At 43.4% G+C, this 25,734-nt stretch overlaps 1 protein-coding gene across 3 annotated transcripts in view; it reads left to right on the forward strand.

Moving 5' to 3' along the window:
• The window catches only part of LOC128688044 (arylalkylamine N-acetyltransferase-like 2), a 152,079-nt gene that overhangs the window by 86,993 nt on the left and 39,352 nt on the right, over positions 1 to 25,734 (forward strand). Inside the window, exons 2-3 of one of the 3 annotated variants that reach the window (XM_053775742.2) lie at positions 860 to 964; positions 20,428 to 20,625. In XM_053775742.2, coding sequence (XP_053631717.1) covers positions 863 to 964; positions 20,428 to 20,625 — 300 coding nt within the window. In that variant the 5' untranslated portion in view covers positions 860 to 862. Of the gene's footprint in view, positions 1 to 633; positions 965 to 20,427; positions 20,626 to 25,734 lie in introns of those variants that run through there. The other 2 variants (XM_053775743.2, XM_070083747.1) reach the window with 2 other exon arrangements.

Below are 25,734 nucleotides of genomic sequence, written 5' to 3' on the forward strand. Positions count from 1 at the left end.
GCCAGGGATGGTATGCAACACGCCTGCTAGGATTGGTATGTACACGCTGCCAGGATGGTATGGTACGACGCCAGGATTGGTACGTACACGCCAAGGATGGCACGCGTACTCCGCTGCCTAGGATGGTATGTACCGCCGCCAGGATGGTACGTACACGCCGCTAGGATGGTATGGTACTCCCGCCTGCTAGGATGGCATGTACACGCTGCTAGGGATGGTGGCATGTACCGCTGCCTAGATGGCATGTACACGCTGCCAGGATGCAGGCGTACACGCCTGCTTAGGATGGTGGCATGTACTATCGCCTGCTTAGGATACGGCATACATCGCTGGTTCCAGGATGGTATGTACCTGCCACACGCTGCTAGGATGGTATGTACACGCTGCTAGGATGGTATGTACACGCTGCTAGGATGGTATGTACACGCTGCTAGGATGGTATGTACACGCTGCTAGGATGGTATGTACACGCTGCTAGGATGGTATGTACACGCTGCTAGGATGGTATGTACACGCTGCTAGGATGGTATGTACACGCTGCTAGGATGGTATGTACACGCTGCTAGGATGGTATGTACACGCTGCTAGGATGGTATGTACACGCTGCTAGGATGGTATGTACACGCTGCTAGGATGGTATGTACACGCTGCTAGGATGGCATGTACACGCTGCTAGAACAACCCAGGTAACAAGTGTATGCAAACTTGCCCAACAATTTTCTCTCAATGGCAGATGTAAGTTCGTTATAGAGATTCTTGTCTATATACAGAGGTAATCCTTGTCTTACACTAGAATTCTTGTCTATGTACAGGTAGTTTTTAAATGAGTAATCTTTACAGCAATTTTTTTTCTCCTCAGAGAATGGGGGAAGCAAACAGCTTGGAGTACTCGACCCTGCACGAGGACGACGTGGATGAGGTTGTAGCCTTCATGGCTGCCCACTTCTACCCCAGAGAACCCATAGTAGGTCTATAATTTTCCAGTCTCCGCTGTAGATTGTCAATAAGTTATGAATGTTGACAAGTCTACGCCCTTAATGCATATTATCTCATAAGTTTTCTATTTCGTCTACGTATTAGAAGTCATCATAAGGAGATATTTTCTTCCTCGTTAAAGAAAATAAATTAAACATGGGTTTCCTCCTCAGATAAAACGAATCTATTTCTTCAGACAAAATCAACAAGACATCACTAACGAGAAGCTAGTTTCCTCATTAGACAAAATCTGGAACAAGATAACAGCAGGACATTAAGCAAGCACAATCACTAAGACGATGACTGACATAACTCAACACTTCTCTGATCTCGAGAACTGAAAAAATACCATTTCATACTTGACAACTTACTATTATATTCTGGCTACACAATAATTATCTTAACTCAAGAAGAACCATTAACTGAGAACAACTAACCGTCATACCAAACATTATCGTTATAATCAATTCCTGAATAAAAGAATTAAATTTGAACACTGGACAACATGTGAGAGCCAAATATGTCACATACTTCACTAAACACATGCATACATCCAGTGATAAGAAATGCGACTGAAAAACAAGGAAGGTTACATCTCCAGTGAAGAATAACATTTCTCAGTACTTACCAATCTATTTAGTAAATCTAAAAAACTCAACTGCTAGAAAAAAAATTATGGAAAAAATGAAAGAAGGAACGAATATAGCAAGAAAGATAGCAAATTATGCACACCGAAGAAAATGAACCTTCCATTTCAGCTGCTGAAGATGTAAATAAACTCAAGAGCTTGTCAACTAAACTTAAGTCAACATTATTTTAGACCCATTAACCCACCTCATCCTTTATATTACAGCTCCAACCATTCTTTTTCAGGAAAACTTTATATAATATTGCTCAGAAATAATAATAAAAAATCTAACTGATAATTTGTCAGTCATATTCAATAGATGCAAATGGGCTGAAATCAGCTGAGGAAATGCAATTTAATTATCTCTGAATTCAAAGTTTTCCAAGACACTGAAAGAAGTGAAGGTTACACTAACCCACTGAAGTGGAACAATCATTACAGGCAACTCTCTTATCTAGCAATATTATTAAATTACTGATGTGTAGTGGAGGGAGGCGAGTGCATGGTCATGCAATAAGCAGCAAGAAGGTTTCTTTGAGAGGGAAGACAAAAGTGGCTCCTCATGAACCAGCCTCAAGGACTGGACCAGTGATGACACCAACAGTGTCCTCACTGACATAACCAGCAGTGTCATCACTGACATAACCAGCAGTGTCATCACTGACACAACCAGCAGTGTCATCACTGACACAACCAGCAGTGTCATCACTGACACAACCAGCAGTGTCATCACTGACACAACCAGCAGTGTCATCACTGACACAACCAGCAGTGTCATCACTGACACAACCAGCAGTGTCATCACTGACACAACCAGCAGTGTGATCACTGACACAACCAGCAGTGCTGTCACTGACACAACCAGCAGTGCTGTCACTGACACAACCAGCAGTGTCATCACTGACAACCAACAGTGTCATCACTGACACAACCAGCAGTGCCAACACTGACACAACCAGCAGTGTTGTTGAGAAATGGTTTACCAGCTAAGGTTAAAGATTAAATATAGGGAGTACTTAGCTAATAAGACAGCTATCATCCACACAGCTGCCCCTGCAGACGAGGTCTTGAGAAGCTGTCTCATCCACTTCTTAATGGGCTGAAATAATTATATTAGGTATGATTATAAATTACCCCTAGGGGGTGTTATGTCAGCATATAAAAGGCACTGATGGCTGACAACACTTACTTGTGTGGACTCAAAGGTCCACTTATCACCGGGGTTTATGATAAGTGACTAACTCGTAACTTATACTCAACTGCGCAGTCAATAGTAGTACATCACGAGTTAGAACACTTACCTGGGTATATGTATCTGATCCGTAGTTACACCCGGATATCCAATGTGTTGATTGAAGAATAGTGTTCTTTGAAGAATGTCGCACTACACTCTGTTGGAGTGCAACACTCATTACGCTGTTCATCAATAATTGTTCATACCATAATGTCACTAAAGAAGTTGATCACACTTCTCTGTAAGTGTTTATTGAGATTCTTTTGTGCAAAATGTGCAGAACATTGTTCATTGTTGGTTGTCCCTGCACGTCAATGTCTCTCTCAGTAGAGTCAAAAGTAATCTGACCTCACAGCGTCCTACGCCACTGCAATGCCCCTCGAACATAAAGGAAAAGCTGACCTAGTACTTTTTGCTTCCTTGCCACTTCCTCCATGAAGCAATGCAGAATGTTTGATTCTTTCTGTCTTGAGCATAGACAACAATGTACACTATCTTTACCATGGTAATAAAGTGGGAGCAGGATTTTCCTTAATTGTCCTGCTAAGATAAGAGATGGACGGTCTCTTATTAAACTACACTTTGCAACACTGGACTCTTGCAAGGAGCGGCGGTCGCTTGACCACGTCACATACTTGTACTGCATCTGGGATCAATTACTTGCTGTAGCAGTAAACAAGATGTTTGCCTCTTCTGAGAGGGCTGGGCCCTTCAGGGCTGAAAGGAGCTGAAAGGGGATGATACCCCCCTCCTGGAGGAAATTTCTCCATACTGGGGGCGGTGGAGGTTTGCTTCAGGTGAACTATTCATCACTTAACATTAATTTGATTTTCTCACTCACCACCACTGCTGCTTGTCTTTTCTGAACAGCTTTAGTCTGTGTGGTTTCTGGAGAATCACTAATTTTATTTTCAACACTGTAATTCTAACGGCACTAGTTTATTGTCCGCTTATTCACTACACCTTTGCTCAAAACATGAACTGTCCTGATGATTCCCTTTGCATCAGGGTATATGGTCACAATTTTTCCTAGTGGCCATTGGGACCTTGGACCATCATTGTCAATAATCACTATGTCACCAGGTCTTAAGGACTTATGATTTTCAGGAACACCAGCTCCATAGAAGTGTTCTCTCAATGAGGTGAGATAGTCTTCTCGCCAAATTTTCTCCCAACGTTCAATCACTTTATTAAGGTGTTTTAATTTACGTCTGAGTTGCTCAGGTTCGAAATAAGTAGGATCCTCTATGATTTCTTTATCATTCATGGGAGGAACAGGTTCGAGCCTTCTGCCATGGAGTAAATGAGATGGACTTAGCACTTCTAAATTGTCCAGATCATCGGTAACATAAGTTAGAGGTCTGTTGTTGACTCTATTTTCTATTTCAGTCACAACTGTACGGAATTCTTCCAAGTCGATTCTCTGACGATGAAGAGTCTTCCTTAAACAACGTTTTACAATGCCGATCATTCTTTCATAAAATCCGCCGTGCCATGGAGATTTAGGAGGAATGTATCTCCAACGACAACTGCGTTGATTCAGCATCTGTTGTACTGCTGGTTGATCAAAGATCTTACTTATATAAGTAGCACCAACAACAAAGTTCGTTGCATTGCCTGAAATCATCAGTCTGGGACATGCTCTTCTGGCTGCAAACTTTCTGAATAATTTGATAAAGGTTTCAGCAGACATGTCAGTGGCTACTTCTCGATGTACTGCTCTAGTCGCAGCACAAGTGAACAAACAGATGTACACCATGATGGGAACTTTGTCAACTGTTTTGGTTAAAATTATTGGTCCAGTGTAATCTACACCTGTCACCTCAAATGGAGTGATATGACAAACTCTTTCAGAGGGATATGGAGGTGGACCTGGATACTGACATACTCGCATATCATAGTGACGACAAGTAATACAGTCCTTTATTTATTTTTTCACACTTTGTCGACCTTGAGGTATCCAGTAGGATTGTCGAATATGACAAAGTGTGTCAGCTACCCCACCATGTAACACGTTACCGTGGGCGTTTTGCACAATCAGTTTTGTTAGCCAATGATTCTTGGGGATCAATATTGGATGTATGGCTTCTTTAGGTAGTGAAGAATTATGAATTCTTCCTCGACATCTTATAATCTTTTCTGAGTCGAGATAAAATCCCAAAGAATTAATCATGACAAGTTTCTTTGGGGATTTATCTTGTGCTTCCAGAAATTTATATTCTGTAGAGAAAGCATCTTTCTGTATTAGTTTCACCCAGTATTTAATGGGTTCAAGATATTCATAATCAGGTTTTATTCCTTTAATGAATTTAAAGACAAGAGCTGTAACTCTTAAGAGTTTACCCAAAGATGAGTATTTAGATCCATCAATGACTATTTCTGTTGTGTTTGTAGTATTTACACAAATTATTTCTACTGTGTTCAAGCAGGCTGTTTCTTCTGGCATAATGTGAGCTTTTTGCCGAGGCCAGTTATTTTCATTAGAGAGCCAGTTCGGTCCGTGGAGCCATAATTTATCCACAAATTTCTTGAGTGGGACACCACGTGACAACATGTCAGCTGGATTCTCTTGGGTAGAGACGTGGAGAAAGAGATAATCTCTCTGCATCTCTTTTATTTCTGCTACTCTGTTCTGTACATAGACCAACTTACTCTTATTATTTCTTAACCACTGGAGAACTGCCTCATTATCACTCCAGATCACGGTTTTCTCAATAGTGAGATGATCAAGTACTTTGTTGAGATAGACAGCTAATTTTGTACCTACATAGAGTGCTGTCAGTTCCAATTGTGGTACTGTTCTGACCTTCAAGGGTGCTACCCTGGCCTTTGAAGTAATTAGTGTACTTCCTTCAGCATTACTCATGTAAGCTACAGCGCCATAACCTCTGGTTGACGCATCACAGAACACATGTAATGTGTAATTGTTTCCCTCTTGACCTATTTGTCTGGGAAATTTAATTTGATGAAGTTGTTTAAACTCCTTGGATATTTCATCCCATGCTTGACTCATTTCTAGAGGCAAGTTCTCATCCCATCCAATTTCGAGCTTCCATGCATCTTGCATAAGCATTTTACCCTTTATGGTAATTGGTGAGACGAGTCCTAGAGGATCAAAACATTGTGATACCTCTGACAGTAAACTACGTTTAGTGAGTGTACTGCATGATTTATTGTTTATCTTTTTGAGACTCAAAGTATCTTCCTGTGTGTTCCAATTAAGTCTCAGCATATTGTTGCAATCAGGAATTTCAATTTCAGGGAAATCTTCTTTGATAAGTTCCCTTAATTGCTTTGAATTAGTATTCCACATCCTTAGAGGCATATTTGCTTCTTTCATCTCCTTGTTAGCTTCTCTGTATAAGGATTTCAAATCCTCCTCTTTATTCACAGCACCTTGAAGATTGTCCACAGAAACTTTTCTTTAAGATTTCTTTGAAGGGACTTTCTGATTTCTTCAAATGTGTATTTAGAGTAGCTTCTAGTAAGAATGGAGAGGATGTTGCACCAAATAATACTAATTTGAAACGATAAGTTTTCACAGGACTTTGAGGATCATGTGGATTTTCAGGCCACAAGAATCGAGTATAATCTCTATTTATTTCTTGTAGTCCTACTCTTAAGAAAGCTTTGGAAATATCAGCCGTGTAGGCATATGGGTTTGTGCGAAATTTCATAAGCACGTCTCCAAGCTTCTCAGTTAGTGAGGGTCATTAAGACTTGCTACATCTTCTGCACGTGCACTGCAATTGTATACAACACGTAGTGGAGTGGTTTCAGAATCTTTTCTGACTCCATGGTGCGGGAGATAATGAGCTTCTGTCTTCAACTTATCTTCGACTACTTCCTCAATGAATTTATTGTCCAACTGTTCTTGTATGATATTATCACAGACAGTCAGTAGCTCTGGATTCTTCCTGAGCTCATGTATTTGTGCTTTCATTTGTCCGAAAGCCATGCGATAACTGCTAGGCAGATGTGGTGGATTTAATTTCCATGGTAACCTAACCCGATACTGTCCATTTTTATATTTGACAGTGTCCAAATATTGGTTATAAGTCTGAGACCCTTGTGGGCTTGGTTTATTTACATCAATACCTATCTCATCTAAATCCCACAACTTATCAACTGGTTCATTCATTTCTTCCAGTAATGATAATTTTTGCTGTGGTACATGATCAGCGGTTATTCTCGTAACTAGTACATTTTCCACTGAATCAATATCAGTTTCTTTCCCACTTTGAGAGGGAATGGGACCACATATCATGTGGCCTCCTGCTGTTTTCAGCAAGTGAACATCATGTTTACTTACTATATTTTGCACAAAACTGTGATAATAATCACTTCCAATGATTAAATCAATTGGACTAATTGTGTCCGTCAGTATGTCAGGACAGGCTAACTTGACCTTAGCTGCTTTCAGTGCTGCAACTGTTTCGTTTAATCCCTGGATCTGCACAGACTTAGGCAAATCATCTACTACCACAGCTTTTACTGTCTTTTTCCTGTTTCCTAGACCAACAGTGATTCTGGCTAGGTCATATGTCTGTTTACCAGAATTGTGGAAAAACCCAGCTATATCTAACTGTACTCTGGCATAGGGTTGTTTGTTCAGTTTCTGCAACACTGTTCTTCTTATGAAGGACCTTTGTGAGCCTTGATCAAATAATGTTAGCACATTGGTTTTGTGTAATTTATTAAATAACTCAACTCGAGCTATCGGGAGAGCTGTTGCTTTAAACTTATCTCTCACATTTAATGCTGTTGCTTGTTGACTTCCTGATTCTGTGGAAGTCTTCTGCTGTTCAGCAAAAGTATTTGGGCATAATGCTGTATGATGCATACCCTTGCATTTAAAACACTTCTTCAGTGAGCATTTTCCTCCCTTGTGTTCACCTAAACACTTGATGCATCTTTTCAGCTGATGAACACGTTGTTTACGAGCCTCCATTGATGTGTATTGAATACAATACTGTGCCCAATGTGTTCCATCACAAAGTGCACATTTTGGAGTACGTTTATGTGTGACAGTTTGTTTACTGTCTGTTGTATTCACAGCTTGATAAATGCCTATATGGGATTTCCCATTCTGTGGTTTAGTGGGAGTAGGTATACTCTTTTTTATACTGAGTTGAAGGTTTGTTATCCACTGGATTTGTGGATTTTTCATCTTGTCTCGTTGCTTGCATGCATGAAACTATTGTTTGTAAACCATTGCTAATTTCTTCACATGTGAAATAGCGTTTATTGAACATAATATTTAATCGTTCAATAGTTTGTGGTGATAACTTATCTTGTACAATACCACTGATAAACCAATCACATTGTCTTAGGTCATATTTAGCACCTAGAGATCTGAGACTATTGTCTAATGTGATCCTAAATGCCTGTAAGTCTGAAAAACAATATTTGGGTGGCTTCAAGCTTGATATTAAGACTGCATGTCTAACTCTGGCCTTGTCAGCATCAAAGTAATTGTCTGCTAAGACACGTAATGCTATTTGATAATTGCCTTTAACCACCGGAAATGACTTAATCAGTTCATAGAGTTCTCCCTTCACAAGACATTTAAGATAATTGAACTTAGCAATCTCATCCATGTCAGTTCGTGAATTTACTATGGATTGAAAACCACTAATGAATTCTTCGTAATTATGACCTTGAAAAATAGGTAATGACAAGGTAGGCAAACTTCGTAATGGGGACACCTGTTGTTCCATGTGTTGATGTAACAGGTGTTTGACCACTAGTTACAGTAGGTCTCTGTGACAGAGTTTTGCGGCAGATAGCCTGTACTCCTGTCCACCTTAATTGTTGATTACTAAAAGTATCCAAAAACATTTTTAATTTCATCCTCAGATGGATCTGATTCAAGAAATTCCTTTTCATAATGTGTATAGTCTGAATTAATTATTTCCAGACGTAGTGTAAGTAATTCAAATTTGACCTCAAGATCATCAAAATCTATGTTTGCATCTTGAGTTAATCCTATACAGACTGAAATTAGATTTTCTAATTGTGTAATCTTAGTCTGTAAAGACTGAAACTGAATTTTCAAACAAGCCATTTTAATGGAATACTGAAAATTCTAGCACCACACTTAGAGTGTTTAAAAAACACTGTACTGCTATAAACAGTCGAGTTTTTGTTATGCTTAAGTCAGCAATAATCAGTCAGACACTACTGACCCACTAAGCTTAACCTCAGGGTCAATGACCATGAAGGGTACACAGTACATGTGGCTGGTGTTTATGGCTTGAGTTTGCTTTGTCAGCCTGACAACGTCAATTAACGTAAATAACGTTATACACTTCATTCACTATTTACTATAAATGTCACTGTGTAACTGCAAATCACGTGTATATTTCTTACAACCAGCAGTGTTACACTGACACAACCAGCAGTGTCATCACTGACAACCAACATTGTCATCACTGGCACAACCAGCGGTGTCATCATTGACAACCAGCAGTGTCATCACTAATGCAACCAGCAGTGCCGTCTGGTGGCTAAAGCTCCCGCTTCACACACGGAGGGCCCGGGTTCGATTCCCGGCGGGTGGAAACATTTCGACACGTTTCCTTACACCTGTTGTCCTGTTCACCTAGCAGCAAATAGGTACCTGAGTGTTAGTCGACTGGTGTGGGTCGCATCCTGGGGGACAAGATTAAGGACCCCAATGGAAATAAGTTAGACAGTCCTCGATGACGCACTGACTTTCTTGGGTTATCCTGGGTGGCTAAACCTCCAGGGTTAAAAATCCGAACGAAATCTTATCTTATCTTACCAGCAGTGCCATCACTGACACAACCAGCGGTGCCATCATTGACAACCAGCGGTGTCATCAATAACACAACCAGCAGTGCCGTCACTGACACAACCAGCAGTGCCGTCACTGACACAAACAGCAGTGTCATCACTGGCACAAGCAGCAGTCATCACTGACACAAGCAGCAGTTGTTCTTGTTCTTGTCCAGACCAGAGCTTTGGTGAGATGGGTAAGGAAGAAGGATGGGTAAGGATAGAAATTTTGGATAAGGGTGGGAGGGGGGAGAGAGGTAGGATATAAAAGGTAAGTGGCCCAACCACTTTGGTGTAATTTAAAAAGTGTATGTGAAATGATAAGATATTCTTTAAGGGGTATAAGACTAACCCATCAGAGTCACATATATATATCTGTTATATCTAAGTACATGACACTGAATTGGTAGTAATTATACAAGTTGCAATTGCTTTTTTTTTTTTTTGTTTTTTTTTTTTTTTTTTTTTTTTTGCGATTGCACAACGGATATTTATGCGACAATGAAGGCAATAATTTTCTGGCCAGCCTATAGAATTACGTGACAATGGCTTCTTACAGGTGGTGTCCAGCCATGGTAAATAGCATAATTTTTACATTAGATTGTTATATAAGATGTCTCCCTAATTGGGGGCGATGATGTTCTCAGTATACATAGAAGGGTTCTGGTGTTACCCAATCTTCTTCATCAGGGAGGTTGCTCAATATCATGGGTCGATGGTAATCATCTTTATGTATAAAACGACGGACCCTCTGTGGGAGAGTCATTCTTTGAGTCCTGTGAGGAGTATTGATATAATCCGTGGTATTTACCACTTGTATAGGATGTTCTCTATCTGGCATGTATAGTTCTTGCATTGTATAGAGTAGTTTCTTTTTTAGGGTGTCAAGGCGTACATTTACGGCAGTAATATCTTGTATGTGTAAATCTGCCATTTTAACTCTGTCTCTCCTCCTGGTATCGGTGATGAAGCGAAGAGCTCTATTCTGGACCCTTTGTAACCGTAGCATGTTGGTCTTTGTTGTTAATGACATTGGGACACAAGGGTATTCGAGTATAGGTCGTATTAACATTTTATACAGATGTTTTTTGACATGTTGAGGGGCTTGATTGAATCGAAAGAGACTGGTAAGACCGGCTTTGGCTATGTTGATCTTTTTAGTTACATGAGATGTTGAGTGGAGCAGCCTGTCTATTTCATATCCCAAAATCTTGTTAGTGTTTCTAATGGCTACACGTGTACCTCTGATGGAGATACCCCCTTTATCTTCAATTGTTGATGCAAAACATCCTATCGTGCTAACAAGGACCTTGTCAGGATTAGTCGTAATTCTCCATTTCTTTTCCCAATTAGATGTTCGACGAAGTTCAATATTCATTTTTTCTATGACTCTTTCATACTTGTATTTTCCTGTTACCGGAGTTGATGAGACGACATGAATAACATCATCTGCAAACTGTGTCACAATTGTATCATTAAACTCTGGTTGAGGAAGGTCATTCACATAAATGTTGAACAGGAGTGGACTGAGACAAGAACCTTGTGGGACACCAGCTGTCGGTATAAAAGGTTCTGTCGACCTGCCATGAAAGGTGGGAATGATTTTTCTTTGAGTTAAGAAATTATATATTACTCTGAGAAAAGTCCAGTTATGGTCTGGTAGGTCAATGAGTTTGTATATAAGGCCATCATGCCATAAGTTATCAAAAGCTTTATGAACATCTCTGGTGGCAATTAAGGCAAGATTGCCCTGATGTTTTAGACTTGCTACAGTATCGAAAATAACATTTATTGCATGATTGGTACCTCTGTGTGTTCGAAAGCCAAATTGTTTTTCAGTAAAAAAGTGATTAAACTCCATATAGTAGTTCAGTCTGTTGGAAATGACCTTCTCAAGAACTTTTCCAGTGACTTCAAGTAAAGATATAGGTCTATAGTTCCCAGGTTGGTGGATGTCTTTATTGGGCTTACCAAGAAAGATCATCTTAGCAGTCTTAATAACCACTGGAAAATGTCCTGAGGCCAAGATGTCATTAAAGATATTTACCAAAGACTGTTTACAATTTCTGGGTAGGAACTTTGTTTCATTGTTATTCCAGAGAGGCCAGGGGCTCTATTGCGCATTCTTCCAATAACCTGACTCATCTCTAGTAATGTAATAGGTCTAGTAAGCGGGTGATTATCTTCAAGAGTTGAAGTATCGATGGAAGGTAGTGGTTGTAGATCATCCAAGTTCTCATCTCTCCATTCATTTACCAACTGATAATGATTATTGTTAAATTGACGACTGTTGTGGGAGAGAATTTTCGCCCATACATCACCCATCAAATAAGCCTGGTCCTGTGGATCGTCAAGTTTAATTTCAACATCTTCAGCACTGTGATCACTGACACAAGCAGCAGTGTCATCACTGACACAAGCAGCAGTGTCATCACTGACACAAGCAGCAGTGTCATCACTGACACACGCAGCAGTGTCATCACTGACACAAGCAGCAGTGTCATCACTGACACACGCAGCAGTGTCATCACTGACACAAGCAGCAGTGTCATCACTGACACAAGCAGCAGTGTCATCACTGATACACGCAGCAGTGTCATCACTGACACAAGCAGCAGTGTCATCACTGACACAAGCAGCAGTGTCATCATCACTGTCATCACTGACACAAGCAGCAGTGTCATCACTGACACAAGCAGCAGTGTCATCACTGACACAAGCAGCAGTGTCATCACTGACACAAGCAGCAGTGTCATCACTGACACAAGCAGCAGTGTCATCACTGACACAAGCAGCAGTGTCATCACTGACACAAGCAGCAGTGTCATCACTGATACACGCAGCAGTGTCATCACTGACACAAGCAGCAGTGTCATCACTGACACACGCAGCAGTGTCATCACTGACACAAGCAGCAGTGTCATCACTGACACAAGCAGCAGTGTCATCACTGACACACGCAGCAGTGTCATCACTGACACAAGCAGCAGTGTCATCACTGACACACGCAGCAGTGTCATCACTGACACGCGCAGCAGTGTCATCACTGACACAAGCAGCAGTGTCATCACTGACACAAGCAGCAGTGTCATCACTGACACAAGCAGCAGTGTCATCACTGACAAAAGCAGCAGTGTCATCACTGACAAAAGCAGCAGTGTCATCACTGACACAACCAGTAGTGTCATCACTGACACAAGCAGCAGTGTCATCACTGACACAAGCAGCAGTGTCATCACTGACACAACCAGCAGTGTGATCACTGACACAACCAGCAGTGTGATCACTGACACAACCAGCAGTGTCATCACTGACACAAGCAGCAGTGTCATCACTGACACACGCAGCAGTGTCATCACTGACACAACCAGCAGTGTGATCACTGACACAACCAGCAGTGTGATCACTGACACAACCAGCAGTGTCATCACTGACACAACCAGTAGTGTCATCACTGACACAAGCAGCAGTGTCATCACTGACACAAGCAGCAGTGTGATCACTGACACAAGCAGCAGTGTCATCACTGACACAAGCAGCAGTGTGATCACTGACACAAGCAGCAGTGTCATCACTGACACAAGCAGCAGTGTCATCACTGACACAACCAGCAGTGTCATCACTGACACAAGCAGCAGTGTCATCACTGACACAAGCAGCAGTGTCATCACTGACACAACCAGCAGTGTCATAACTGACACAAGCAGCAGTGTCATCACTGACACAAGCAGCAGTGTCATCACTGACACAACCAGCAGTGTCATCACTGACACAAGCAGCAGTGTCATCACTGACACAAGCAGCAGTGTCATCACTGACACAAGCAGCAGTGTCATCACTGACACAAGCAGCAGTGTCATCACTGACACAAGCAGCAGTGTCATCACTGACACAAGCAGCAGTGTCATCACTGACACAAGCAGCAGTGTCATCACTGACACAACCAGCAGTGTCATCACTGACACAAGCAGCAGTGTCATCACTGACACAACCAGCAGTGTCATCACTGACACAACCAGCAGTGTCATCACTGACACAACCAGCAGTGTCATCACTGACACAACCAGCAGTGTCATCACTGACACAAGCAGCAGTGTCATCACTGACACAACCAGTAGTGTCATCACTGACACAACCAGTAGTGTCATCACTGACACAACCAGTAGTGTCATCACTGACACAACCAGTAGTGTCATCACTGACACAACCAGCAGTGTCATCACTGACACAACCAGCAGTGTGATCACTGACACAACCAGCAGTGTGATCACTGACACAACCAGCAGTGTCATCACTGACACAACCAGCAGTGTCATCACTGACACAAGCAGCAGTGTCATCACTGACACAACCAGCAGTGTCATCACTGACACAACCAGCAGTGTGATCACTGACACAAGCAGCAGTGTCATCACTGACACAACCAGCAGTGTCATCACTGACACAAGCAGCAGTGTCATCACTGACACAACCAGTAGTGTCATCACTGACACAACCAGCAGTGTCATCACTGACACAAGCAGCAGTGTCATCACTGACACAACCAGTAGTGTCATCACTGACACAACCAGCAGTGTCATCACTGACACAAGCAGCAGTGTCATCACTGACACAACCAGCAGTGTCATCACTGACACAAGCAGCAGTGTCATCACTGACACAACCAGTAGTGTCATCACTGACACAACCAGCAGTGTCATCACTGACACAAGCAGCAGTGTCATCACTGACACAACCAGCAGTGTCATCACTGACACAAGCAGCAGTGTCATCACTGACACAACCAGTAGTGTCATCACTGACACAACCAGTAGTGTCATCACTGACACAAGCAGCAGTGTCATCACTGACACAACCAGCAGTGTCATCACTGACACAAGCAGCAGTGTCATCACTGACACAACAAGTGTCATCACTGCAGTAGTGTCATCACTGACACAAGCAGCAGTGTCATCACTGACACAACCAGCAGTGTCATCACTGACACAAGCAGCTGTCATCACTGACACAAGCAGCAGTGTCATCACTGACACATCACTGCAGCAGTGTCATCACTGACACAACAGCAGTCATCAGTAGTGTCATCACTGACACAACCAGTAGTGTCATCACTGACACAAGCAGCAGTGTCATCACTGACACAACCAGCAGTGTCATCACTGACACAAGCAGCAGTGTCATCACTGACACAACCAGTAGTGTCATCACTGACACAACCAGTAGTGTCATCACTGACACAAGCAGCAGTGTCATCACTGACACAACCAGCAGTGTCATCACTGACACAAGCAGCAGTGTCATCACTGACACAAGCAGCAGTGTCATCACTGACACAACCAGTAGTGTCATGTCAGAAACTTCACACACTGAAAATCCTGTGTTTTTAAAGACCACATCTTTCATATTTTCATTATGTTATAACTGTTAATACATCAAGACTCCAGACGGACATCAACCACATATTTAACTGGGCCCCAGAAAATAATACGAAGTTCAATGAAGACAAATTTCTATTACTCCGGTATGGAAAACATGAATTTAAAACTACATCGGAGTATAAAACAAATTCCATCCACACAATATAGCGAAAAACAAATGCGAAGGACCTGGGAGTGATAATGTGAGAGGATCTCACTTTCAAAGACCACAACAATGTATCTACCTTGTCTACTAGAAAAATGATAGGATGGATAACGAGAACCTTCAAAACTATAGACGTAAAGCCAATGATGATTCTCTTCAAATCGCTTGTTCTCTCTAGGCTGGAATACTGCTGTACACTGACTGCCCCCTTCAAGGCAGGTGAAATTGCTGACCTGGAGACTGTACAGAGAACTTTCACGACACATCTAAGTACGATAAAGCACCTAAATTACTGGGAATGGTTTGAAGTCCCTTGATTTGTATTCCCTGGAACACAGGCGAGAAAGATACATAATATACACTTGGAAAATCCTAGAGGGATTAGTACTAAATTTACACACGAAAACCACTCCCTACAAAAACAAAACACTCGCCAGGAAATGCAACATCCCCCCAATGAAAAGCAGGGGCGCCACGAGAGAACACAGTGAGTGTCACGGGCCCAAGACTGTTCAACTGCCTCCCAGCATATGTATGGAGGATTACCAATAGACCCCTGGTTGTCTTCATGAAGGTACTGGACAGGCACCTAAAGTCAGTACTTGATCGGCCGGGCTGCGCTTCGTACGTCGGTTTACGTGCGGCCAACAGAAATAGCCTGGTTGATCAGACCGTGATCCACCACGAGGCCTGGTCACAAACCGCGTCGCGGGGGCGTTGATCCCCGAAACCCTCTCCAGGTATACTCCAGGTATCCCCCTACATTGCAATCCTGGCTGCGCCACTGCACAACAGCCAGCAATCCTTCTTTCTGAAACACTTCGTTCATATTTAGTCGCTCTATATTCGACTGAAGAAGTCTACGGTGAAGGCGAAATATTTTGGAAATAAAGATACCTCGCTACTACACGTGTCTTTCTCATGCCTCAAGTAAGATCCAGTCTCCTTTTGACAGAGGAACACTACAAGTGAGATCCAGTCTCCTTTTGACAGAGGAACACTACAAGTGAGATCCAGTCTCCTTTTGACAGAGGAACACTACAAGTAAGATCCAGTCTCCTTTTGACAGAGGAACACTACAAGTAAGATCCAGTCTCCTTTTGACAGAGGAACACTACAAGTGAGATCCAGTCTCCTGGTGAAGTAACACCACAAGTAAGATCCAGTCTCCTGGTGAAGCAACACCACAAGATCCAGTCTCCTGGTGAAGCAACATCACAAGTAAGATCCAGTCTCCTGGTGAAGCAACACCACAAGTAAGATCCAGTCTCCTGGTGAAGCAACACCACAAGTAAGATCCAGTCTCCTGGTGAAGCAACACCACAAGTAAGATCCAGTCTCCTGGTGAAGCAACACCACAAGTAAGATCCAGTCTCCTGGTGAAGCAACACCACAAGTAACATCCAGTCTCCTGGTGGAGTAACACTACAAGTAAGACCCAGTCTCCTGTGGAGCAACACCACAAGTAAGATCCAGTCTCCTGGTAGAGTAACACCCCAAGTAAGACCCAGTCTCCTGTGGAGCAACATCACAAGTAAGATCCAGTCTTCTGGTGAAGTAACACCACAAGTAAGATCCAGTCTCCTGGTGGATCAACACCATCACAACACCACAAGATCCAGTCTCCTGGTGGAGCAACACCACCATCACGACACCACAAGATCCAGTCTTCTGGTGGAGCAACAACACCGTCACAACACCACAAGATCCAGTCTTCTGGTGGAACAACGCCACCATCACAACACCACAAGATCCAGTCTCCTGGTGGAGCAACACCACCATCACAACACCACAAGATTCAGTCTCATGGTGGAGCAACACCACCGTCACAACACCACAAGATCCAGTCTTCTGGTGGAACAACGCCACCATCACAACACCACAAGATCCAGTCTCCTGGTGGAGCAACACCACCGTCACAACACCACAAGATCCAGTCTTCTGGTGGAACAACGCCACCATCACAACACCACAAGATCCAGTCTCCTGGTGGAGCAACACCACCATCACAACACCACAAGATCCAGTCTCCTGGTGGAGCAACACCATCACAACACCACAAGATCCAGTCTCCTGGTGGAGCAACACCACCATCACAACACCACAAGATCCAGTCTCCTGGTGGAGCAACACCACAAGATCCAGTCTCCTGGTGGAGCAACACCACCATCACAACACCACAAGATCCAGTCTCCTGGTGTAGCAACACCACCATCACAACACCACAAGGTCCAGTCTCCTGGTGGAGCAACACCATCACAACACCACAAGATCCAGTCTCCTGGTGTAGCAACACCACCATCACAACACCACAAGATCCAGTCTCCTGGTGGAGCAACACCACAAGATCTGGTCTGCCCAAATTGCTTTGCATTATCAGGAGCTTTCTATTAAGTCAATAATATCACCGTTTCCAAAAAAATCGTAATCCATAACTTGACGGGACACCACTACCACCATCACGACACCACAGCAAGACAAGTACAAGAACACAGCCGTACAGAGAACCCTCACTGGCACCACAGACCCTGCCTTAGGAGGTCAGTGTCAAGAACCTTCCTTGAGAGGTCAGTGTCAATAACCTTGCTTGAAAGGTTAGTGTCAAGAACCTTTCTTGAAAGGTCAGTGTCAATCTTCCTTGAAAGGTCAGTGTCATGAACCTTGTTTGAGAGGTGTGTCAAGACCTTCCTTGAAAGGTCAATGTCAAGAACTTTGCTTAAAAGGTCAGTGTTAAGAACCTTGCTTGAAAGGCCAGTGTCAAGAACCTTCCTTGAGAGGTCAATGTCAAGAACCTTCCTTGAGAGGTCGGTGTCAAGAACCTTCCTTGAGAGGTCAGTGTCAAGAACCTTCCTTGAGAGGTCAATGTCAAGAACCTTCCTTGAGAGGTCAGTGTCAAGAACCTTGCTTGAGAGGTCAATGTCAAGAACCTTCCTTGAGAGGTCAGTGTCAAGAACCTTCCTTGAGAGGTCAGTGTCAAGAACCTTCCTTGAGAGGTCGGTGTCAAGAACCTTCCTTGAGAGGTCAGTGTCAAGAACCTTCCTTGAGAGATCAGTGTCAAGAACCTTGCTTGAGAGGTCAGTGTCAAGAACCTTCCTTGAGAGGTCAGTGTCAAGAACCTTCCTTGAGAGGTCAGTGTCAAGAACCTTCCTTGAGAGGTCAGTGTCAAGAACCTTGCTTGAGAGGTCAATGTCAAGAACCTTCCTTGAGAGGTCAGTGTCAAGAACCTTCCTTGAGAGGTCAGTGTCAAGAACCTTCCTTGAGAGGTCGGTGTCAAGAACCTTCCTTGAGAGGTCGGTGTCAAGAACCTTCCTTGAGAGGTCAGTGTCAAGAACCTTCCTTGAGAGGTCAGTGTCAAGAACCTTCCTTGAGAGGTCGGTGTCAAGAACCTTCCTTGAGAGGTCAGTGTCAAGAACCTTCCTTGAGAGGTCAGTGTCAAGAACCTTCCTTGAGAGGTCAATGTCAAGAACCTTCCTTGAGAGGTCAGTGTCAAGAACCTTCCTTGAGAGGTCAGTGTCAAGAACCTTCCTTGAGAGGTCAGTGTCAAGAACCTTCCTTGAGAGGTCGGTGTCAAGAACCTTCCTTGAGAGGTCAGTGTCAAGAACCTTCCTTGAGAGGTCGGTGTCAAGAACCTTCCTTGAGAGGTCAGTGTCAAGAACCTTCCTTGAGAGGTCAGTGTCAAGAACCTTCCTTGAGAGGTCGGTGTCAAGAACCTTCCTTGAGAGGTCAGTGTCAAGAACCTTCCTTGAGAGGTCGGTATCAAGAACCTTCCTTGAGAGGTCAGTGTCAAGAACCTTCCTTGAGAGGTCAATGTCAAGAACCTTCCTTGAGAGGTCAGTGTCAAGAACCTTCCTTGAGAGGTCGGTGTCAAGAACCTTCCTTGAGAGGTCAGTGTCAAGAACCTTCCTTGAGAGGTCAGTGTCAAGAACCTTCCTTGAGAGGTCAGTGTCAAGAACCTTCCTTGAGAGGTCAGTGTCAAGAACCTTCCTTGAGAGGTCGGTGTCAAGAACCTTCCTTGAGAGGTCAGTGTCAAGAACCTTCCTTGAGAGGTCGGTGTCAAGAACCTTCCTTGTGAGGTCAGTGTCAAGAACCTTCCTTGAGAGGTCAGTGTCAAGAACCTTCCTTGAGAGGTCAGTGTCAAGAACCTTCCTTGAGAGGTCAGTGTCAAGAACCTTCCTTGAGAGGTCGGTGTCAAGAACCTTCCTTGAGAGGTCAGTGTCAAGAACCTTCCTTGAGAGGTCAGTGTCAAGAACCTTCCTTGAGAGGTCGGTGTCAAGAACCTTCCTTGAGAGGTCAGTGTCAAGAACCTTCCTTGAGAGGTCGGTGTCAAGAACCTTCCTTGAGAGGTCAGTGTCAAGAACCTTCCTTGAGAGGTCAGTGTCAAGAACCTTCCTTGAGAGGTCGGTGTCAAGAACCTTCCTTGAGAGGTCAGTGTCAAGAACCTTCCTTGAGAGGTCGGTGTCAAGAACCTTCCTTGAGAGGTCAGTGTCAAGAACCTTGTTTGATACACTGCGTTGTCTTCTCAAACTATGTGTATACTCTCAGTTGGCATATGGGGTTTAAAGTCTACCGACTAAAATAGGGCTATTAAAAGCTACATCTAACCCTTTCACCACCAGAGAATACTTTAATCAATAATATAGGGATCAAGGTAAACTCAAGGTATATATATAATGCTGAAATATACATCTCTGTGTATACATCCTGTATATACTCTTCTCGATTTTTTTACACTTAGCCTATCTTTATTTTTACTATTTTTGCACACTAAGCCTATCTTATTTTTGCATTTTTTTTACAATAACCTTACCTTTTAGTTACGCTGTATTCATTAAGCCTGGTAATACAGACCATGTGTTATAGTGATAATCTTGCTTAAACACTGCAACACAATTACCATAAGTTTTTCACATTATAATTACATATAAAACGTAGAGCAGGTTTACTGGCAGCTGAGGCGCCCTGCTGCCTCCTCTGTGCTACTCAGAGACTGTCACGCCCAAGTTTATTCCAACACAATACACTAGATGAATTATTGTGTTCCTCTGACGTAAATTGCATATTATTTTATGATTTATTAAAAGTAACGTCACTTCATGCATACCTCTGAGCATATACACAGAGAAAGAAATAGTTAGGTATATATACATTAAGATAGCAACGTGTATATGTTCCTGTGTCAAATAAGTGTGGTTCTGTGTATGTGTAGAGTACGGGGCTGCACATGACCTACGAGGACAACAAGGAGTGGATCCACAGCTCTGCACGAGATTGGGTGAAGAGTGGAGTGTCTGTGGTGGCCAGAGAGCCCACCACCAAGAAAGTGGCTGGCTCCATCCTTGCCACAATACTCACCAGGGACCAGAGCAACACCTATGCCAAGGCTCTCACCAGTCCAAAAACCAAGGTGAATACTATTAACCACTTGTCTAGAATGTAAGATCTATTAAAAACCTATTCTACATAGTGCGAATGTTTTTAAAGAGTGCAAAGAAATTTAAATAACACGAGAAAAGACCTTCATAGAATGTGTTATTCAATTTAGAATGAACAAAATGATTGAGATTAAAGCTAAAAAAAAATATCCAACTAAATATTATATAAAGATATATACAATGAAGCGCAAAGAAATTTCCGAGTCTTGACAATGACGGTAAAGTTGAAGTTAGCAAACACATCCAACACATATCTGAGATAAAGTTTTTAAAACAATGTACATATTCTGGTATGAACTGCAACAAACACTACTCTGTACTACTCCTTAACGTACACTTACCTCACTTACGATATAGTGTGATGTAAGTAGTCTGTAACTACTAGTTAGTCTGCAATGAATCATAACAAGGCACATTCGTCAAACATATAAAAACTGTAATTACAAAACTGTATCGAATGTATACACAGACACACTGTGTATACAGGTATAGAATATTTGGTATTTGATTCTTAATAATGCTGTTCATAGAAATGTACGTGTAACATTCACCGTATGTGACAATAAGACGGTGAGCGTATGTGACGACCATTGCTGTGTAGTGACCACTGTGTGTGTGTGTGTGTACTCACCTATTGGTACTCACCTATTTGTGGTTGCAGGGGTCGAGTCACAGCTCCTGGCCCCGCCTCTTCGCTGATTGCTACTAGGTCCTCTCTCTCCCTGCCCCATGAGCTTTATCATACCTCGCCTTAAAACTATGTATGGTTCCTGCCTCCACTACATCCCTTTCTAGGCTATTCCATGGCCTGACTACTCTATGACTGAAGAAATACTTCCTAACATCCCTTTGATTCATCTGAGTCTTCAACTTCCAATTGTGACCTCTTGTGTCTGTGTCCCATCTCTGGAACATCCCGTCTTTGTCCACCTTGTCTATTCCGTGCAATATTTTATATGTCGTTATCATGTCTCCCCTGACCCTCCTGTCCTCCAGTGTCGTCAGGCCGATTTCACTCAACCTTTCTTCGTAGGACAATCCCCGTAGCTCTGGGACTAGTCTTGTTGCAAACCTTTGCACTTTCTCTAATTTCTTGACGTGCTTGACTAGGTGTGGATTCCAAACTGGTGCTGCATACTCCAGTATGGGCCTGACGTAGATGGTATACAGAGTCTTAAAGGAATCCTTACTGAGGTATCGGAACGCTATCCGTAGGTTTGCCAGGCGCCCATATGCTGCAGCAGTTATCTGATTGATGTGTGCCTCAGGAGATATGCTCGGTGTTATACTCACCCCCAGATCTTTTTCCTTGAGTGAGGTTTGCAGTCCTTGGCCATCTAAACTATATTGTGTCTGCGGTCTTCTTTGCCCTTCCCCAATCTTCATGACTTTGCATTTGGCAGGGTTAAATTCAAGGAGCCAGTTGCTGGACCAGGCTTGTAGCCTGTCCAGGTCTCTTTGTAGTCCTGCCTGATCCTCGTCCGATTTGATTCTTCTCATTAACTTCGCATCATCTGCAAACAAGGACACTTCTGAGTCTATCCCTTCCGTTATGTCGTTCACATATACCAAGAACAGAACAGGTCCTAGGAGTGACCCCTGTGGAACCCCGTTTGTCACAGGCGCCCACTTTGACACCTCGTCACGTACCATGACTCGTTGTTGCCTCCCTGTCAGATATTCTCTGATCCATTGCAGTGCCTTCCCTGTTATGTGTGCCTGATCCTCTAGCTTTTGCAGTAACCTCTTGTGAGGAACTGTGTCGAAGGCCTTCTTGCAGTCCAAAAATATGCAGTCGATCCACCCCTCTCTCTCTTGTCTTACTTCTGTCACCTTGTCATAAAACTCTAGTAGGTTTGTGACACTGGATTTTCCTTCCCTGAAACCATGCTGGTTGTCAATTATACACTTGTTTCTTTCCAGGTGCCCCACCACTCTCCTCTTGATGATCTTCTCCATGACCTTGCATACTATACACGTTAGTGATACAGGTCTGTAGTTTAGTGCCTCATGTCTGTCTCCCTTTTTAAAAATTGGGACTACATTTGCCATTTTCCATACCTCAGGGAGTTGCCCAGTTTCAAATGATGTGTTGAAGATCTTTGTTAATGGCTCACACAATATCTCTGCTCCCTCTTTAAGGACCCATGGAGAGATGTTGTCTGGTCCCACCGCCTTTGAGGTGTCAAGTTCGCATAGCAGCTTCTTCACCTCCTCCTTGGTTATATGTACCTCATCCAGCACTTGCTGGTGTGCCCCCCAGTTCTGATTTCTTGGAGTCCTACTGGTTTCCACTGTAAATACCTCTTTAAATCTTGTGTTGAGCTCCTGACAAACCTCTCGGTCGTTTCTTGTGAATTCCCCATCACCCTTCCTCAGTCTGATTACCTGGTCCTTGACTGTTGTTTTCCTCCTGATGTGGCTGTACAACAGCTTCAGGTCAGTCTTTACTTTTGATGCTATGTCATTTTCATATTGTCTCTGAGCCTCCCTTCTTATCTGTGCATATTCGTTTCTGGCTCTTCGGCTGATTTCTTTATTTTCCTGAGTTCTCTGTCTTCTGTACCTTTTCCATTCTCTAGTACACCTAGTTTTTGCCTCCCTACACCTTTGGGTGAACCAAGGACTCGTTCTGTTCTTCCCATTATTTCTGTTTCCCTTGGGAACAAACCTCTCCTCTGCCTCCTTGCATTTTGTTGCTACATAGTCCATCATTTCTTGTACTGGTTTTCCTGCCAGTTCCCTCTCCCACTGAATGTCTTGAAGGAAGTTCCTCATGCCTGAGTAGTTCCCCCTTTTGTAGTTTGGTTTTACCAGTCTATTCCTGCTACTCTCTCCACTTGGAGCTCAACTATGTAGTCGAAGCACAGAACCACATGATCACTAGCTCCCAGGGGCCTTTCATACATGATACCCTCGATGTCCGAACTACTCATGGTGAATACAAGGTCCAGCCTTGCTGGTTCATCCTCTCCTCTCTCTCTGGTAGTGTCTCTAACATGTTGATGCATGAGGTTTTCCAGTACCACATCCATCATTTTGGCTCTCCATGTTTCGGGACCCCCATGGGGCTCCAGGTTTTCCCAGTCAATCTCCTTGTGATTGAAATCACCCATAACTAGTAACTTTGCTCCCCCCATGTGTGCTCTGCTGGCCACCTCGGCTAGTGTGTCGAGCATTGCTCTGTTGCTCTCATCGTATTCTTCTCTTGGCCTCCTGCAGTTCTGTGGTGGGTTGTACATTACTGCAATTATCACCTTATGTCCCTCAGACTGGATTGTTCCTACTAAGTAGTCCCTTTCGCCTGTGCCATCCATTCCTTCCATTTTCTCAAAACCCCACCGGTTTTTAATGAGCAGTGCAACTCCTCCTCCCCCTCTCCTCCCTCTGTCTTTCCTGAGGATTTGATATCCGGATGGAAAGATTGAATCTGTTATTATTCTGGTGAGTTTTGTTTCTGTGAGTGCTATTATGTCTGGGGATGTCTCTTTGATTCTTTCGTGCCACTCCTCATACTTGTTTGTTATTCCATCTGCATTTGTATACCACACCTTCAACTTCTTTTCTAAGACTGTGGTCTGGGAGGTATATTGGGGTTGGGGAAGTGGGAGACCTGGTAAGGAACTATGGGTTGTTGCTGTGGGGATGGAGTTTGTAATGTAGTGGGTGGGGGCATTGGATGTGGCATGGGTGTTTTGATTTAGAGTGTTTGGTTGCACTGGGGTTGACCTGGTTGGGAGGCTTCTATAGGAAGTTGTGAGGGAGGCTGTATTTGATCTTCTTCCTGGGTCTGGGATCTCCTGTCTGTCTTCTCCATCCCCTCTCTTTCCTCCTTTTGCCTTTGTACCATCTCTCTCAGTTTCTGCCTTTCTTCTTGTGTTCTGTCGCGGTCGAGATACACCTTCCTGTATGCCGGCATGTCCCTTAATCGTGCTTTCTCCTGCAGGATCCTGGTCCGAGTCGCTTCTGCCTTGAAGGTCACTCTCACTGGCCGGGTTCTTTTTTTTACAAACCCCCCTATTCTCCGAAAATTTTCCAGCTGGGTCATGTTGTCTTCTCCTATTGCTTTCATGATGCTTTCAATTGCTTTTTTTCCCCTTGTTTTCTTGCTTCATATGTTTCCCCTTAAACTTCCTGGAGCCCATACACAAAGACTGACCTCACCCTTTCTTTCTCCCACCGCATATCCCTGTGTATCCCCTCATTTAATTTGGTTTCCTCCACTGCAGCTTTCCTTTCATCAGTTTCACTGGCTAATGTATTTGGGCTCAGTGGCCTGTCATTTTCCCTTCTCGGCTTTCCTTGGGCTCTGTTGTCTGTTAGGGCCTCCACATAAAGCTTAGCTCTTTCATTTGCTACAGTCTCCTCTGATAGAGCTTCTCCATGCAGTTGTGCCCCTTCTTTCCCTACAGTTCCCTTATTTGTGGCTGAGGTAGCAGTCTCTGTTGTCAATCCCAAAATGTTCTTTAGTTCTTTAGGCTGTTTCAGATTTTTCAATTCCTCTTCTAAACTCTGTATCCTAGCTTCTGCTGCTTTGACATGCACCTCCCACTTCCTGCTTTCCATATCTATCCTCTCTTCCATTCTCATGCTAAGTTCTTCTAGTTTCTTTTCCCATTCATGATCCCTTTTTATGAGCTCTGCTGCCCAATCTTCCTTTGCAGTTTCCTGCTCCTGTCCCTTGGTTTTTCTTGTTGCTCTCTGGCAACCCATTTTTGTTTTATCCTGATTGCCTCAGAGTGGGAAACCTATGTAGTTCTGTATGTTAGGTTAGTAGTGTGTATGTCAGAGTGTGGAGGGGGAAGTAGTGGAGGAACTGTGGCTACGTGGGAGAGGAGTGGGCAGGGGTGGGGAGGGTTTAGGGTGAATGGGGGAGGGGAGGGTGATCGAGAGAGGGGAGGGATCAGGGGAAGTAGTGAGATGTCAGTGGGGGAGGGGGGGAGTGTGTGTGTGAGTCTGGATATGTGTGTGTGTGTGTGTGTGTGTGTGTGTGTAATTTTGTGTGTAATTTTGTGTGGAATTATGTGTGGGTTTATTATGTACTGAAAGGTAGGTGGCTTGTGCGTTGTAATGTAAGACTC

This window comes from Cherax quadricarinatus, chromosome 10 (assembly GCF_038502225.1).
Source record: "Cherax quadricarinatus isolate ZL_2023a chromosome 10, ASM3850222v1, whole genome shotgun sequence".
Taxonomy (NCBI): Eukaryota; Metazoa; Arthropoda; class Malacostraca; order Decapoda; family Parastacidae; genus Cherax; species Cherax quadricarinatus.